This window comes from Folsomia candida, unplaced genomic scaffold (assembly GCF_002217175.1).
Source record: "Folsomia candida strain VU population unplaced genomic scaffold, ASM221717v1 Fcan01_Sc031, whole genome shotgun sequence".
Classification (NCBI taxonomy): domain Eukaryota; kingdom Metazoa; phylum Arthropoda; class Collembola; order Entomobryomorpha; family Isotomidae; genus Folsomia; species Folsomia candida.
Genome location: NW_019091223.1, coordinates 473,984 through 491,717, shown reverse-complemented (window position 1 = coordinate 491,717; position 17,734 = coordinate 473,984). Strand labels below are relative to the sequence as shown.

At 38.6% G+C, this 17,734-nt stretch overlaps 3 protein-coding genes across 10 annotated transcripts; all 3 read right to left on the bottom strand.

The window, feature by feature from the left end:
- Positions 1–907: 907 nt before the first annotated feature.
- Positions 908–5,873, bottom strand: LOC118439182. 5 transcript variants are annotated; one of them, XM_035860276.1, is made up of 7 exons: positions 5,449–5,873; positions 4,980–5,123; positions 2,989–4,805; positions 2,050–2,259; positions 1,759–1,972; positions 1,178–1,679; positions 908–1,042 (listed from the first exon to the last, which is right to left on the bottom strand). In XM_035860276.1, the coding sequence occupies exons 3-6, from the start codon at positions 3,223–3,225 to the stop codon at positions 1,180–1,182; spliced, it is 1,161 nt and encodes a 386-aa protein (XP_035716169.1). In that variant the 5' UTR covers positions 3,226–4,805; positions 4,980–5,123; positions 5,449–5,873; the 3' UTR covers positions 908–1,042; positions 1,178–1,179. The 5 variants fall into 5 exon arrangements, with proteins under 5 accessions (XP_035716169.1, XP_035716167.1, XP_035716168.1 ...); XM_035860274.1 differs by having other exon boundaries at positions 908–1,679; positions 2,989–4,553; positions 4,632–4,805; XM_035860275.1 differs by having other exon boundaries at positions 908–1,679; positions 2,989–4,520; positions 4,632–4,805.
- Positions 5,874–6,341: 468 nt separating this feature from the next.
- LOC118439184 lies at positions 6,342–15,031 on the bottom strand. 4 transcript variants are annotated; one of them, XM_035860280.1, is made up of 6 exons: positions 14,676–15,031; positions 13,609–13,752; positions 12,479–13,075; positions 8,799–9,036; positions 8,008–8,203; positions 6,342–7,225 (listed from the first exon to the last, which is right to left on the bottom strand). In XM_035860280.1, exons 1-4 carry the CDS (start codon positions 14,889–14,891, stop codon positions 8,962–8,964), a joined length of 1,032 nt encoding a protein of 343 aa, XP_035716173.1. In that variant the 5' UTR covers positions 14,892–15,031; the 3' UTR covers positions 6,342–7,225; positions 8,008–8,203; positions 8,799–8,961. The 4 variants fall into 4 exon arrangements, with proteins under 4 accessions (XP_035716173.1, XP_035716174.1, XP_035716172.1 ...); XM_035860281.1 differs by having other exon boundaries at positions 8,806–9,036; XM_035860279.1 differs by having other exon boundaries at positions 8,008–9,036.
- A 606-nt stretch (positions 15,032–15,637) lies between these two features.
- Positions 15,638–17,510, bottom strand: LOC118439171. Its single transcript, XM_035860260.1, has 3 exons — positions 17,348–17,510; positions 17,180–17,272; positions 15,638–16,822 (listed from the first exon to the last, which is right to left on the bottom strand). The coding sequence occupies exons 1-3, from the start codon at positions 17,501–17,503 to the stop codon at positions 16,559–16,561; spliced, it is 513 nt and encodes a 170-aa protein (XP_035716153.1). The 5' UTR covers positions 17,504–17,510; the 3' UTR covers positions 15,638–16,558.
- Between the last annotated feature and the right edge of the window lie 224 nt (positions 17,511–17,734).

The following is a 17,734-nucleotide window of genomic DNA, read 5'->3' as shown; positions in this document are numbered from 1 at the left end:
CTTAAAATGCTAACCAAAACCACATTATTCGATCGTGGATTGATAATATGGAGAATGCAATTATTTTGCAAAGTTTAATATATTGGAAAACTGGGGTCCAAAATCAAGGCAGCGGCCAAATTCTAGTCCAAAATAATTTTTAAAATTATTTCGAGCCATACTAAACCTAATGTTTAGTCAAAACCTGAATATCTGGGAATTTGCAAATAATTCGCACATTTTGGCTTGTATCGCGAAAACTGCTGGTGGACCCCCCCCCCTTTTTGTACAAATTCTTTATCTACACAAAATTACGCAAATTTTAAGCTATCAAACTCGAAAATCGTTGGAAGATGAAAAAACACTATTTCATTGTATATATCTGTATTAATAAAGGATTACTTGACTTGACTTGACTTGCTTATTTCTTCAACTTTTATCTTACAATGCGATGGTGTGAACTTCACACCCACCGATTTAGTTGAAATTTTGAAATTCTGCAGTCCAAGTCAATACAACCAACGTTTCTTGAGGCCGTTTGTGCGATGGTCAGAATTCGACAAAATATTGGAGGTCAAAGTTTAAAAACGGGCGATTTTCTGCACCCGGAGGAAGCACACTCAACCTCCATTCTCTTCCCGTGCTAAAAATTCCACATTTATCAACTTTGACCTCAAATATTTTGCCAAATTCTGACCATCGCACACACTGCATTCAGAAACGTTTCTTGTATTGCCATGGACCACATAATTTCGAAATTTCAACCAAATCGGAGGGTTACACTTCACACCATCGCATTGTAAGTATATAATTTTCTATCCATTTGTTTCGTATGTACAATAATTTTCCAGCTGTACATACGCATATAACTTACATTTAATTCACAAATTTAAAAAAAAACTGAAATTGTTATTTTAGACTTTCCAAAAACTTGAACATCCAGCAACAACAAAAACATTTTATTTCATCGTAATAACGGAGATCGTGATACATCTTGAGAAAAGTGATGCGTAATGAATGATGTGAAAAGTGACACTTAAAATGGCCGACGATCCGTACCAACCTATTCAATTGCACAAGCATCATTTGTAATAAAAAATACATATGGATATGAACCAATGCACATTCTTGAAAATAATGATAGTACAGTTTCCTTAATAAAAAAAATTCACATTGCTTTGTAAAAGAGCTAACATACTTTTATGAGGTTGCGCCATTAGAATCTAGATGATAGAACACGACTCGTCTAACGCCATCAACCAGTTTGATCCCTTGAGCATAATAATTATCTGCGATCGTCTGTTCGAGATACTCTTCAGGGGTGAAGTCGATCCCAAGCAAGGTTTCTGTACAGCCTGCAGGAACCGTTGGGAGGACCGGAAGTGGTGGTAGTTCCGGTGGGTCGGGAACGTCTTCTCCCTTTTTTTCCGGCCTCTTTCTCCCATCAGAGGGTAACAGGCTACTTGCCGACCAACCTACACCTTCGGAAGGGAAAAGGGACGGATTCAGTCTTATCATGGCGTATGGGTCCGTCACGAATAACAGGACGTCGGGATCGGGTGGGGACAGATCGGATTTCGCTACATCCGGTTCATCCCTTGGACCGGATCCCGCTTCATCTGTTTTCTCGCATTTGCCAGCCTCTTCAACCTTCGGTTGTCGTGAACGTGTTGCATTTTGTGGAAATTCGCCTTTCTCCTCTAAACGTGCGACCGAATTGGTATTACATATTTCTAGTTGGTGAAATTATCAAGTAAATTAATTCCAGTAATTTCATACCTGCCATCTTAGCAATATTGGGGGCGCTTGTTTGTTCCAACTTGACTACATGGTCGCCCACTGGCTCGAGATTTACCATATCTTCCTCTTTGTACTTCTTGGCTGGAGGAGAATGGTTCCTCGTGGCTGGTTTAAACACTGTTTGCACTGAGCTTGTCCCGACTTCCGGTTGCGACTTCGTGTCCGTTTCTCCCTTTTCCTTATTTTGTCCATCCTGAGGTTGGAGCATTTTCATTACATAAGCCCCATTTTAACCGGATGTAACATTTTGCATGTGACTTGGTGAAATACCTTTGTATGATTTGGTGGTGGGGGTGGCATTCTGGAGGCTACTGCAGCAAAGAATTTATCCGGCTTATAGCTGATTTGGTCCGGTGGAAGGTTTAAATTCAGGTTAGGATATGCTCTGGCCAGTATGTCGGACGAGATTGGAAGGAGACCGCGCATGTGAGGGGACACCTCCAATATCGCATTCCATACGTTTATAATGTGCTCACTGTTCTGTAAAGTAAAAATTAAAATGAGAGTTCAATAAATTTGCTAAATATTTATGTAGTCCTCGACTGTTGCACAAGACTTTTATCAATAATAAGAGGATGGATATAATTCATAAATTTCATAGAAATGGAAATAATTTACTACAAAAGTAGCTTGGTTATACTTCCTGTGTTTGGAGTGTAGTTTTTTTACGGGGATGGGCAAATTTTATATGGCCCTCTGCATGAAAATTAGGGGCAAAGTTCAAATTGATTTTTTATACAGTGTTCCACAAACTAAGTGCCAGTGAGAAGCACGTGGGGGTGAGAGCAAAGAAGGGTCTTTAAGGTACCAAGTAATAAATCTTCAAAATTATTTACAAAAGATTAGTAGAAAATTTTTTGATCCCTACAAGAAATTTCGATTTCTCAACCCGAGGACACACATCGCATATCAGAGAAGTGAGATACATATGTATCTAAAATTGTTATTGAAACAAAAATTTCCATAAATATTTTCTAAATTATGGCAAAATCCCAATTTGCTTTACACGGCACACAATAATACCTCTTTTGCCTTTCCTCTTGCCTTCTGAAGAGCAAAGAGTTTCTGGCTCACAGGAAATAATAACTTCTCCGGTCGTGCTTCACATATGTTACGTAATTAAACAATATGTGAATTTTGTCCATCTTACAAAACTCATAAATGCTTGACACTTTCACAAACATTACGTGTTTAGTAAGTAGTATTTACCTCGTATTTATCTTGTGCCACCGCAGTTTTAAACAAACCACTGAGCCGAGCGTCCACTCCAGTGACGGCTCTCACACGGTCGGCGAATTTCTTCCGCCGCTTCAATATCCCGACGTACATCCAGAGTAACGTGATCGCCACGACGGGCTCGTGTGGAGGTCCGAGCCTTGCACACATTCTTTTCGACAAGTTGCAAATTACGGTAGATGGATCTCTTTCGTCTGCATATCTGGGCATGACCACTAGGGTTGCCGCGGGTAGCGAAAATGCTACCCGTTACCCGACCCGCTACCCGCAGCACAATTACCCGTACCCGCACGGGTACCCGTTACCCGCTACCCGTTATGAGAATTAGGTTAAAAACTAACCAAACTTCAGAATAAATTTGATTTGATCAATTATTTGTTCATTTGGGTAACCCAAATTGGGTTGATATCTACTATGAGATGATGCTATGCAAGTAACGCATGCCATAATTTGGCCGTACATAGATATCACTCGTTATTTTTGAAACCAAAATTTTTGGCTTACATTAGATCGTTTTTCAGGCTATACGGATTTATGTATATCAAAAAATTAAGCCAAGAAATAGGAGTTATACGACACTAATTTCTACGTTGAATGATTCGTTTAAAGGAAACTATTGGTGGACAGAGTTCAAAGTCCACCATGGTTTTCTTCCTGTCGAGGAAAAGATACGGAACATTTACTTAAAAATTAAACGTTGCCGCCATATTTTTCTTTGAAGGGATCATTCAACGGAAAGATAAGTATCAGACGACTCCTAATTTTTGGCCTGACATTTTGATATACTCGCTGGGCAATCTTGGTATACCTTAAAAAAGGTTCAGTTCTTAGTTTGATTTTTTCAAATTTTTGATTTAAATTAAGTTTCCATTAAAAAATATTGCCTACAAATAAATTTTTTGCTTTAAATCAGATTCATGTTTTTCGTCTTCAAAGCACAAATTAAAAGCTCGTCAATTTTACATAAATACACACAAATACAAGTCAAATTATTATTGATATTTTAGGCAAATTATACTTGCGAAACAATAATTTCTCCGCATTTTCTGGACATGAAATGTATTTGAGGCTGGCATAGGCTTCTATGGCGTCCGAAAAGAGACGTTCGCTGTAAACGCTTGTTACTGGCAAATGACAAATTTTGAAATGGAAAAATAATAAATTGACGCTTTTGCTGGCAAATGGACTAACTTGCTGCTAACTTTCTTTGTGAACTGAGTTATGACGAAAATTAAATAAAAACTGGACTACCCGTTACCCGTGCGGGTAGCTCTAGCTACCCGCAGATAACGGGTACCCGCAAGAATCGTGCGGGTATGCGGGTAACGGGTACCCGACCCGTTACCCGCGGCAACCCTAATGACCACCATTTCTCTGAGTTTGAGGGGTAGATTGGCCAGACCTGAGGGGGAACGAAGGCTGTCGCACATGGCCACCTCCCAGGACTGGAGTGGGAAAACGAATGCACGTTTTTTGGTGGGAACATTGGAAATTGGTTGTTTCACCTGGTCAGATACACATGGCGTCTTAACTGAAACCTTCAGGTTGGGGTAAAAGTCGGTAATTGACCGTCTTATGTAGCAATATCCGTATGCAGCGGAACCGATGGCACTTACCCCGAGGTTTTCTCCGCCACGAGAAAAAGTCTTGGCCTAGTTGAGGATGATTTCCTCCATGGAGCAATTTTCCGAACCTATTTTCGCCTCTTTTTGGACCATTGCTTCGTCCAGGGGACCCGACTTTCCGGCGTGGTCGATCATCACCAAGATTTCGTGGAGTTCGAGTAAACTCTGGAATTTAAAGGATAACAAACGTCATAAACGGCAGGTTGAAGGGAGGTTTTGGTAGTTAAAAGTAAGGTGCCAAAAATTTGAAATTTGAAATTTAACAATCAGAATCGTTCACTCCTTGGGGTACGACCTCTGTATTTAAATAAATAGGTTTACAGGTAATTATGCGCAAACCTTGGCGTGATGCCGGACGCAAAAGGTGAAGAATTCTTTTACTTTTCTACATCTTTCGCCTGGAGGGAGGGCGTCCTTTTCTCTGTGAAGGATATCAGCGTACGCCCAGCAGAAGACGACCCACTGTCTGCCCTCGACCGCAGGCTGGAATAAATGTTAAAAATTGAACCTTTTCACTTATTCACGTCAAAACACAATATGAGCGTTATGAAAAGTAGGGCAAAGATATGAAGCAACGTAGAAAATCTAATTTATTTTTTTATTAAAACTACGTCATTTTGCCAGTTTCAATCTAATGTTTTTACACATTGATGCAAAAAATCATCAGGATAAAATTTTGACCTCCAAAAATCTCAAAACTTATAAGGCAAAATGATGTAAATAGTTGTTTACAAATTCAAAAATACAAACTAGATTTTTTATCCTTTATTTTTGGCAACGGAATGGGCAATGACCCCACTACCCCCACCTTCACGTTCCTTTCTCCCGTTCTACCCCAAAACACCCCTGCCCACTGTATCCTAAATTTTGATATACATCCTTACAACTTTGTCCTCGAGATATCTTAAACATTTATGAACATCACTTTCACTCCTTGCCAGCCGGACCAATTTTTTCAATATAAGTGAACTCCAACCCGTTCGGAATGCTACTCGGGCGACCAGCAATGGACGGTTTCCAATCTTTATATTTTAAATTAATTCGGTCGACGAGTTGTCTAAAGTTGGCAAAGTTTTGTTCTGGTTTCAGTTTTGTGCCCATTTTTTCCAGGGTAGTGTATTTTTTCGAAGTTTTATATATGTAAATTAATAATTTCGCAGGCCAAGTTGGGAATTTTGTAGACCAGTGGAACATGTGCTTATGAGGATATTTTATGGCGAGCATGTCTCTGAACTTTGGAATCCACTCACTTGTAAGTGAGCTCAGGAGTTTGGTAGATAGATATTTATATACATACATAAGTATACACACTTTGTTAATATATGTACGCATCGCTTTGTTGCATAATACAGATGCAAGTCAAGATTCATGGAAGTATTGGAGGATGTTAGTTTACAAATCTGGCTTAAAATCCAGTACAAGAATACGCCACAAGTACATACATATTTGCGTATGTGAATGGTGACATACCGGCAATGGTGAAGGAATTCGAGCCTTTCCGTGCATGTAATGACAATATTCAGGGATGCAATCCATAAATAATAGGGTTTGTATGTTACTGCATTGTTATTATCTACTAGTTTAAGTACATATGTTTATGTAAACCCATTAATGGACAGATACTTATAAACACGAATGAATACATTAATAATGTGCAGAGATAAAACAATCATTGTTTCGAACTGTTAATAATTATAAAAATTATTTTTAATTAACCAATTTATTTTTTTTCAAGTTGTTTTAAACTTATAAAAAAGTCGAATCTCACATTTGTAGATAATTTATTGTATTACAAATAGCAAAAAATTTAGACACATGCCGAGAACTGCGATCACTAAAAAATCCCTATGATTCACCAGCATCATAAATAAACGCTAATATTTTGCAGATTCTGGGCGCTCTTAAAAATATTGATACCATTTTACGAAGTGAATGCACTCTAAGCTCAATAAATATAATTAAACTGCCTTATATCTGGAACAATGTTTGCTTTTTATTAAGTTAACGTACTTGACTCTAACTTTATCTAGCACAGTGCACTTAAATACACGATAATATAGAATCTAGACTACATTTAAATACATATTTGTCAATCATAATTTTTAAAAGGGCGGATCATTAAAAATTGTGTCGATGATAGAACACTACTCGTCTAACGCCATCTACCAGTTTGATCCCTTGAGCATAATAATGATCTGCGATCGTCTGCTCGAGGTACTCTTCAGGGGTGAAATCGATCCCAAGCAGGGTTTCTGTACAGCCTGCCGGAACCGTTGGGAGGACCGGAAGTGGCGGACGGTCGAGAAGGTCGATATCCTTTTTCTCCAACCTATTTCTCCCATCCGGGGGCATTAGACTAGTCGTCGACCAAGCACCACCTTCGGACGGAAAAAGGGACGGATTCAGTCTTATGACTGAGTGTGGGTTCGTCACGAATAACAAAACATTAGAGCCGAAGGGAGAAGTGTCAGATCCCTTTATATCCGGCTCCTCCAGTGGACCGGATCCTGTTAAGTCTGCTTTCTCGCAGTGACCAGTAGGTTGTCGTGACGGCGTTGAAGTTTCTGGGGATTGACCTTTCTTCTCTAAATCCGAGTTCGAATTAAGATTATTTTTTACTGGGGAAATTGTTAAGTCAGTTAATTCTAATAATTTATTGTCTATCCTCTGACAAGGAAACATACCGAGGTGTCCAACGAGTTAAAGGTCGACACCTATACCAAAATGACCACAATACATGACTTATTAAACAAACTGAAGGAATTTCCGTGTAAAATTCACTTTTCGTCAAGTTGCGACGATATTTGTGACGAGCGCATGACCATCGGGTTGCCAGCGGGAGAGGTCGGCTGCTGAACGATCAGGTCGAACACAAAGAAGCGTCGTCGTCTTCACGTCGTCTTCAGAGATTTCAAATTCGATCAAATTTTGAAAACCACTTGAAATTTTGAAAAAAATTGAAATTTCTTCAAAATTTCAAAATTTTCTCAAAATTTCAAAATTTTCTCAAAATTTCAAAATTTTCTAAAAATTTCAAAATTTTCTCAAAATTTTCTAAATTTTTTTTTCAAAATTTCAAGATGTTTTCAAAGATTGTTTGAAAGAATTCGAAAAACCTGAAGACGACGTGAAAGCGACGACGCTTCTCTGTGTTCGACCTGATCATTCAGCGGCCGACCTCTCTCGCTGGCAACCCGATGGTCATGCGCTCGTCACAAATATCGTCACAAGTTGACGAAAAGTGAATTTTACACGGAAATTCCTTCAGTTTGTTTAATAAGTCATGCATTGTGGTCATTTTGGTATAGGTGTCGACCCTTAACTCGTTGGACACCTCGGTATGTTCCCTTGTGAGTAGTTTGTTGACCGTCTGCTTCTTCCAGTTGTACTATCCGGGCATTTTCTGACTCGGGCTTGGCCAATTTTTTCCCTTTCTTCTTCTTGGGTGGAGGAGAAGAATCGTTCTTTGTGGCTGGGTTAAATACTGGTTGGGTTAGTGAACTTGTCCCCACTTCAGCTTTCGGTTGTGTGTCAACTTCTCCATTATTCATGTTTTCCCCGACCTGCGATAGCATTTTTCTTGTCACTAAGCAGAAGTAGGTTACAGGTTGTGACCGCCAGATTTCGATCTACTTTGAATATGTTTTGGGACTAAAACCTAAAACGGAAGAAAGATTCGATTACATGGTGCCAATCGTATCCCCCGCACCCACTCAAATGGGTCAAAACTGCGAAAATTGCCATACTATTTAAAATCACCGCCAAAAATCGAGTTTTGCTCAGATTTTGAAAATGTTTTTGTGATCTCAAACAGTTGCTCTATCGTACATATCCAATGGAAAACTCGACTCATTTGCAATTTCTAGTGTTTTAAATAATCCCCCTGGGCAGAAAATCTTGAAAAATATCGAAAATTTTTTCCAAGAAGCTGTAATTGCTATTGAATATAATGCACCGATGTTGGATCACAGAGATATAAATACTTGTAAAATATGAGCAAAACTCGACTTTTCTAGGGCAAATTGTTGCAGTTTTCACGCCTTTGGGTGAGTGTGGTGGACACAGTTGGCCCCGTGGAGTGGAATCTTTCCACACTTTCTTTACGGTCATAGAGTCCCACAACATACTTACCAAAGGGATATCGAAATCTGGGACTACCTGCGACCTTCTACTGATAAGCTCCGGATGTAACACATGGCATTGTCGATTGGTGACATATTTACATGTTCATGATTTGCTGCATCGGTTGACATTCTGGAGGCGACAGCGGCAAAGAATTTATCCGGCTTGTAGCTAATTTCATCCGGGGGAAGGGTTAAGTTCAATATGGGATATGCTCTGGCCAGGATGTCGGACGCAAAATCGCATTCCACAAGTTTATAATGTACTCGCTATTCTGCAAGTTCATTTAACATGGAAATGATTTACAAGCAGAGACTGGCGGATTAAAGATATCGGGATTAAGGATTGAGATTGAGGATTAAATTTTAAAATCTTGGGATTGAGATTGAGGATTAAGGATTAATTTTAAAATTGTGGGATTAAGGATTGGGATTAGGGATTGAATTCTGGGATTGGGATTAATTCGGGATTAAATTTTGGGTAGTTTTCTGGGATTGGGAATTAATTTAGTCCTGGATTAATTGTTTGCATTAAATTTCATTATGCCAGATTTTTAAATTAATTAAATGAATCTGAACTTCCCCAAGCAACCTCAATGCGAATTTACTGCGAATCCCAATGCAAGTTTATGCAATTTTTGTGCATAAAAAGTTGTAATCATTAATTTGTACAAGATTCGTGCAAAATTTGTATCAATTTTTGTGCTGCTAATAAATTAGCACTCGAAATCCACGAAACTATCACAAATTAATTAGTAGCAAATTATTACAAAGGAACAAGTGAATATTTCGTGCGTATTTGTTAGCACTAAATTTTCATGAGATTTCTTGCACCAAATTCATGCATAATTATGGTGTGTCCCATATTAAGTTGGAAGATGACATATGACCTGTGGAATTCGACCTGGTTAAAAGATTTTTATAAAACCTTTGGGGTGGTGTAGCTGGGAATCATACCAACCAGTTTTTGTCCCGGGAGATTTTTTTTACTCCATTCTTGGCCACCAATCCGACGCTCCGCAATAACCCTCGAATTTGCGATTTTCACTCGCTTGAGAAATGTTCTTGCTGATTTTTCGCCGTTAACGTTCGAATGTTTCCTGTTTTTTCGCCTTGTGGTGAAGGTTAGAGTGCCTTCTTTTGCACAAGGGCCAAATCTTTTCGATTTCTTTCAAATAGAGACATTTGGAGGGTTTTCTGTCTTAAGGGTATCTTTCCCAATGTTAACCGTGCCATGATTAACGAGGAATTTTAAAAGAATTTAGTTGTCATAAACAACTTCCGTCGATAATCCACATTGGCTGATCTGCCTGCGTGAAATGATGTGTTTTCCGAAGTCTCTAAGGGACCGGGGTCGACGTAGGTCTGGTGTTTGTTGACCATAATTTTAATGACATTTATCGACACATTTTTTGGCGAAACTTTTGGACAGTGATTTTTTGGTCTTTATCGTACTTCGGGAAACTTGGCTTATTTTTCTCTGTACTCCCCAATTTATGAACGTTCAGGCTGCTCAACAAACTTTTTAAAATTTGCAGCTTCCAAGTGGCGGGGAAAATTTACAGGGAAGAATTGTTGGTGATGAGTATTTTGATGGCTTTTACATTTTGATGAGTGGCTGTGACGAGAGGTGGGCCAGAATGTTTTCCGAATTTCACCTTTTGTCATCCTTATACTTCGAAATATATAGGGTGATTGTCGTTTTTCGGTTTTGAAGTACTGCCACGTCTTTTTCGGGTCACTCCGGGGGCAATTTAAAGCCAATGAAAATCACTAATTCGGAGGTCGCTGCGGAAATTATGATTGGTGGCCAAGAATGGAGTAAAAAAAATCTCCCGGGACAAAAACTGGTTAGTATGATTCCCAGCTACACCACCCCAAAGGTTTTATAAAAATCTTTTAACCAGGTCAAATTCCACAGGTCATATGTCATCTTCCAACTTAATATGGGACACACCATAGTACCTGGGAAATTGTACAAACTCAAAATGCAGTAAACAGGTGCCAGCATATTCACACAAAATTTGTACCGATTATTCTGTAATAATTTAGTACTAAATTAGTATCATTTCTCTATTCGTGATTAAATAAACAAACCTCAAGTCAGTTATTCTTTTTGCCATGCCGTGACATCAACTCCATCATCTCTTCTCCATTTTTAATTTCCAACCAAAAAATTTGCTTCGATAGTTATGGTCGAAAATCAAAATCCTATTTCGGATAAAAGTTCGTATTCCTCGAGTTTGAAGGCGACAAATGAGTGGAGATTGTGCCGTCTACGTGGATTTCAAAAGATTGGACGACTCATGGCATGTGATATGTCGAAAAATACGGTAATTACATATATGCATATTGTTGTTGGCTACTTTTGCATTAATATATATTCGGGTTATTTATATAAATATACGTTTTGCTTAATTTATAGATTCATACGTTGGGAACACATACAAGGAATAAACCTATCGACTCATGTGATAACGGCAAACGGGATCGCCCTAAATTATCAGCAAAAGAGCCTGAGGTGAATAATGAGGCATTTCTCAGGAATTCATTTTAATTTAGTCTTTCTCTATACGCCGTAAGTACGTATTCTACCGATTAATTTCGATAAATATTTGTGTATCCCAATTTGCAATTATCTATTAATTAGTTAAGTATTTGGAGATACCTAACATTATTGTAGAAATATGTACAACAGATGAATGTGTAATAAATAAATAATAATTTAAATGTGAGTAATACGTGTAAATGAATTTGTATTAATTTCATGCGTACCATTAGCACACAATTAGTAATAGATTCGCACTAAATTCGCACTAAATTCTCACTTCATTAATGCATGTCAATCATCACCAAATTTACACTAAATTCGTACACATTTGTTTGTGTTAATTTTGTGCATATTTGGTACAAGTAAACTTGCAGTGATAAATTATTGGTATGAATTTTGCAAATGCGACTTGTACAAAATAAGCACAAGTCGGCTTCACATTTTAACGGAAAATATGCAATAATCCAGTTGTACAAATTTGGTACAATATTTGCAGATTTTGGTTGCTTGGGTCGGAACAAGAAATATTTTGAACATTTCACATGCAAAATTAGATCGTTTAGGAATAAAATTTTTAAATAGCAATTGAATATTTTTTGCACTAAAAATTATATACGGGAAAAATGCTAATTTTACTCTAGGTACTATTTTTAACGGAAAACTTTGACCAGAATTTGAGCCGAGCACTCACATTGCTCACACCAATGTTGAAAATTGTGCATTGAGGATACCACGTTATGAGTAGTTTTGCAAAATGATGTGCAGTATTTTTAAATATATGATAAAAATGAACGAAATGCAATCAATTCTTGAAAAGGGAGAGATCTTAAGAGAAGTTAGCTTTTCGATTTTTCATTCATTGCAAATTTAATCCCATTTTAATCCCATTCTAATCCCACTTTAGGATTAAACTTGGCATAGAGGGATTGGGGATTAGGGATTAAGGATTAAAATTCTAGAACTTGGGATTAAAGATTGAGATTGAGGATTAATTAATCCCCAATCCTAATCTCAATCCCCAATCCTTAATCCGGGATTGACCAGTCTCTGTATTACAAGTACGTAGAACCTACTTGATGTAATTGCTGGGTTAGTTTTCCAATATCCAATTTAAAATGTTTATCCATGCACTTGCACAACTATTATAAATACATGCATGCATTTACCTCATATTTATCTCGTGCCACCGCAATTTTAAACAACCCCGCTACCCGGGCATCCAGTCCCCTTCTGGCTTGTACCATCGGGCCGAACTTCTTCCGCAGCTCTAACACGCCGACGTACATCCAGAGTAACGTGATCCCCACGACGGACTCGTGTGGAGGTCCAACCCTGGTGCACATTGGCTTCAAGATTTCCCAAATTGAGGTGGATGGATCCGGTGCGTCTACAAATTTGGGCATTTCCACTATTTCTGCGAGCTTGGCGGGTAGTTTCGCCAGGCCCGCGGGGTAAAGGAGGCAATCGCACATCAACATCTGCCACGGTTCGAGGTCTCCGACCCATGCCGGATATTTAAGGTGAACGGGTAGTTGCGGGTAGAAGTCGAAGATTGAAGCTCTTAGTTTGCCAGACCCGCAAGCGGCGGAACCGATTTGACTTATCGCGAGGTTTTTCCGGCGTGAAAAGGTCTTTGCCGTGGTGAGAATGATTTCCTCTAATGGGCAATTCTTCAAACCCTTTTTAACAATTGCCCCCTCCAGGGGACCCAGCGTTTCGGTGTGGTCGATCATCACCATGACTTCGTGAAGTTGGAGTAAACTCTGGAATTTAAATGGATAATAAATGTTACAAAGGGGCAGCCATCTAGAGTTGAGAGGAGGTTAAAGCGTTCAACTTTCGATTTCCAAAAATTTTTCGAAAAAATTAAGTCTTCAAATTTTTTCAAAGTTTCCGAATATTCTTAGGGGTTACCCGAAAAAACCTTAAAAATATTTCAAAAAGTAAAATTGTTCAAGTTTTATTTTTAATTTTAATTTTGGTCGAAATTCCATATTTTTAAGTTTGACGCCACGTCACGGCGCCGAATATGAGTTTTACACGGAAATATGAGTGAATCCTTGATCTGGGGACCTAGTAGATTCTAAAAAAACATAATGGGTAGCCTGAACTCGAGGAACAGTTGGGAATCTTCCCTTGTATGTAAGTATGTATAAGAGGCGGTTAAATCCTCATTTTTGGTTATATTTTTTTCAAGAAATGTGAAACAAACTTGAAATTGAAATTTGAAAGAAATTCTATATAAAGGCTCGGAATTTTTTCAGTTTGTGCGGTGCTGCCTCTGTATTTAACTAACCTCGACGTGATGTTGGATGCACAAGGTGAAGAATTCCTTCACTTTTGGGCATGTTTTGGCAAGATTGAGCTGACCCTTTTCTTTGTGTAGGATATCAGCGTAAGCCCAACAAAAGATGATCCACTGCCCGCCCTTGACTGCAAGCTGTACATAAATAATTTTTTTTAAATTTAAGTGGCCATTTGTATATTACGTCATAAAGAATTCTTGATTTTAGCGCCCAATCACCCAACGTATAAATTAGGAAATTTTAACATAAGAAAGATAGGAAGACCTAAACCACCCAACCACTGTTTAAAATGATGACGTAGTGTATGCACGTTCCGAAATTGAGCACTTTCCTTTGAACTTAATTGATTGATGGACTGTAACTTTATTCGTGTGTCTAAGAAACCACGTTGTTCACACGTGACACATAAAACAGGCAATTTGTACTAAGACTATGGTCGAGGAATTAAAATTAAAGACATTTTTACATCATGTAAACATGTCTTTGATTATAATGCCAGTGTACGCCAACTCCATTTTGTCAATAGTAAATAGGATCATGGGCAATATTATATGGAATGGCGATATTTAATTTGGATAACAATGCCGGAAAAGAATGTTTTGGTACTTAATTATTAGGACTAATTGTGTCACCACTCCTACAATGGCTCCAAAACAGGTGGTGCAAAAAAAACTTAAAAAACCCTTTGCTTCCTTTTTTTAAACTAATCTCTGAGGATGATGACCTGACTATTTCAAGTATTTCAAACCAATAATTGTCGCCCAATTCCGTCGTAGAATTTTAAAATTCGATGCGGAATTGGATCCTGTTTCCTAACCTTGATTTCGAGCGTGTGGGGCCAAATGTCAAAAATTCGAAAATATAAATTTCGTCCAAGGTTTCCAAAATGTATGCCGTTTTGAAAATCCATCAACAACTACTGACGGCACAATTAATTTCGAAACTTCACTAAACTTCATTTTATTAGTCGTGGGGAGGTCCGCCATTTAGCCTTTTAGTATTATTAATATTTTCTGATGCTCAGTATTTATAGCAAATTTTGGCATAACGTTCTTACCACGGTGTTTTCGAGATATCGTAGAAATTTTTGAACATTATACACATTGCTGGCCAAATCGACTAATTTCTCAATATAGGTGGACTCCTCCCCGTTCGAAATGTTACTCGGACCACCTCCAATTGTCGATTTACAATCTTCATATTTTAAATTAATTCGGTCGATTAGTTCTGTAAATGAGGCAAACTTTTGTTCAAGTTTAGTTTGTGTACACATTTTTTGAACAGTTTCAACGCTCTTGTTTTGCAATTTATTTAAATTTTTATGTAATAATTTCCGAGGTCAAGTATGAGATTTTGTAGACTTTTGGATGGAATATTTATGTGCTCACGAATAAATTTTGTGTACATACATATGCCCTGTCCCTTGGAATGAACTGACTATGTAGTAAGTGAGCTCAGATGATATTTCTTTACTATGTCCTGCATGATACCGGTTTAAGGGCCGTACATAAAATATGTGATCGATTTTCGGAGAATTTTGACCCAGTGTGAGATTTTTGACCCAGTTGTGACACATGGAACATATTATAATTAACATTGGAAGGATAAGATGCCACGACTCCCTCAAATTGATCCCATGCTTTGTGCAGAGTCCCTAAGAAATATGCGAACGCTGGCATACCTGCAATGGTGAAGGAGTTGGAGCCCTTCAGTGTAATAAAAATATACAGGGATACAACGGAGGAGTAGAAGGGTTCATACATTTGTTATCTACTAGCTGACAAGCCGTCCATCGGCAGGGACAGAAAAGGGAATGAATACATTGATGAAGTGTAGTGGACACTTCATTTTCTTCTCCCTTGCTTCTGCATGACAGGAGGAGATGAGACGGCTACTCTAGGATGATGCATGCATAGATTTCCAACTATTTGGTTTCGAATATATATTTTTCTAAGCCACATGTAACTTACATTTAATTTAAAATTAGTTAAAAATCAAACTATTTTAAAAAGCTGAGTATTCATTTTTATTTTATATTTAGTAATAGCAGAGATTATTATAAACATTGAGAAAAGTGATGCATAATTCGTGATGTGAAAAGTTACACTTAAAATTCCAGACGCATATTTAGTAGCCACCTACCGAAATGGTTCAGGAGCATCATTTGAACGTTACATATGTAGATATGTATTTATGTGTATGCACCAAAGCACACTCTTAAAAATAATGTTACCCTTGTTACAAACATGCTCGGGTTGAATTTTGTATTGAGTTAACTATAGTACATCCGGGGCAATCTTTCCTGTTTACAAGTCAGCATGAGTCGAATTTAGTACAGTTTATATATATATATGTATATATGTGTATATGTAGATTATATTTACTTTGTAAAAGAGTAATACAATTATTATGAGGTTGCGCCATTTGAAAAATTGTCTCGATGATAGAACACGACTCGTCTGACCCCATCAACCAGTTTAAGCCCTTGAGCATAGTAATTATCTGCGATCGTCTGCTCGAGATACTCTTCAGGGGTGAAGTCGATCCCAAGCAGGGTTTCCGTACAACCTGCCGGAATTGTCGGGAAGACCGGAAGTGGTGGTGGTGGTGGGTCGGGGACGTCGTCATCCTTCTTCTCTAGCCTTTTCTTCCCCTCAGAGGGCAGCAGACTACTCGCCGACCAACTAGTACCTTCGGAAAGGAAAAGGGACGGATTCAGTCTTATCACGGTGTGTGGGTCCGTCACGAATAAGAGGACATCCGGATCCGAGGGATGTAAACTGGATCCTTTTGCATCCGGTTCGTCGTTTGGATCGAATTTGGTGAAATCCGGTTCGTCGTTTGGATCGAATTCGGTGAAATCCGCTTCGGGATCGGGTCCCGTTGAATCCCGTGAACTTGACACCGCTACATCGGGTTCCCCGCATGAACCTGATTCTTCTACCTGTGATCTTCTGTTAAGTTTTGTGAAGATTGGCCGAAATTAATGTCCCGAGTTGTATCATTTTTTATTGTCAGGTCAATCAACTCATGTGATTTCTTATGAACAGTTTGACGAGCACTTTTTGCTTCCGGGGTCAACTCAGGGTCGTGCTCGTCCAACTTGTCCTCTTTTTTCTTCTTCTTTGGAGGAGAATCAAGAATTTTGTACAGCTTAAGCATTGATGATCGTAAACAAGTTTCCGGTCTCTTCTCACGTTGCTCCTGAAATAAGGGTTACAATTATTATCATGTCGAATTCGTGATTAGGGCATCCAAAACTGGTTTTTCCAATTTTGAAGGACACGTGGAACACCGGTTATCCGTTTACCCGAAAATAATATTTTCTCAACATTATTTTTTCCGTTTTTAAACCAATTTTTTTTTACCACACTAGACTTTACCGTAGGGTCTAGAATACTGGCAAATCTGTTCGATTTTTTATAAAATATTGCGATTTTCTAGACCCCCTCGCCCTTTAACATGTGTAACACCTAGGCACGATTTCATTGAAACCTTTGATCCCCTCCCCCCTCTCGCGTGACATGATTTATGGACCTAACATATTACTTCGTTACCTACCTTTTCTGCCGGGGTTTTTTCAAAAGCTGGTGGCGGTTGACCTTTACCCACTTCTGGTACCGAGTCTTTTCCCATTTCCTTGTTTTCCCCGACCTAAAGAAGCATTTTTCTTGTTTTTAAGTCCCATTTGTATGACATGCAAGATCTGCTTGGTTATTGGTGACATACCTTTTTACGATTTGCTTCGGGGGGTGGCATCTTGGAGGCTAACGCGGCAAAGAATTTATCCGACTTGTAGCTGTCACGATCCCGCGATAGGATCAAGTCCAGGTGCGGATAGGCTTCCGCCAGGATGGCGGACGTGATTGGAAAGACACCACCCATGTGAGGGGACAACTCCCGTATTGCATTCCACAGGTTTATAATGTGCTCGCTGTTCTGGAAGGTAAAAATTCGAAGTATTTAAATGTTGGATTAATTTGTTTAAGGACTCCTTAATAAGGAGACCCAGTGCGAATAATGCTACATGCTTGAAAATAATGCTACGCTGTTGTAAAGTAAATTTACTTTCAGAATGCATTTTGTGAATGTTTTTATGCATTCTGGATTCTACAT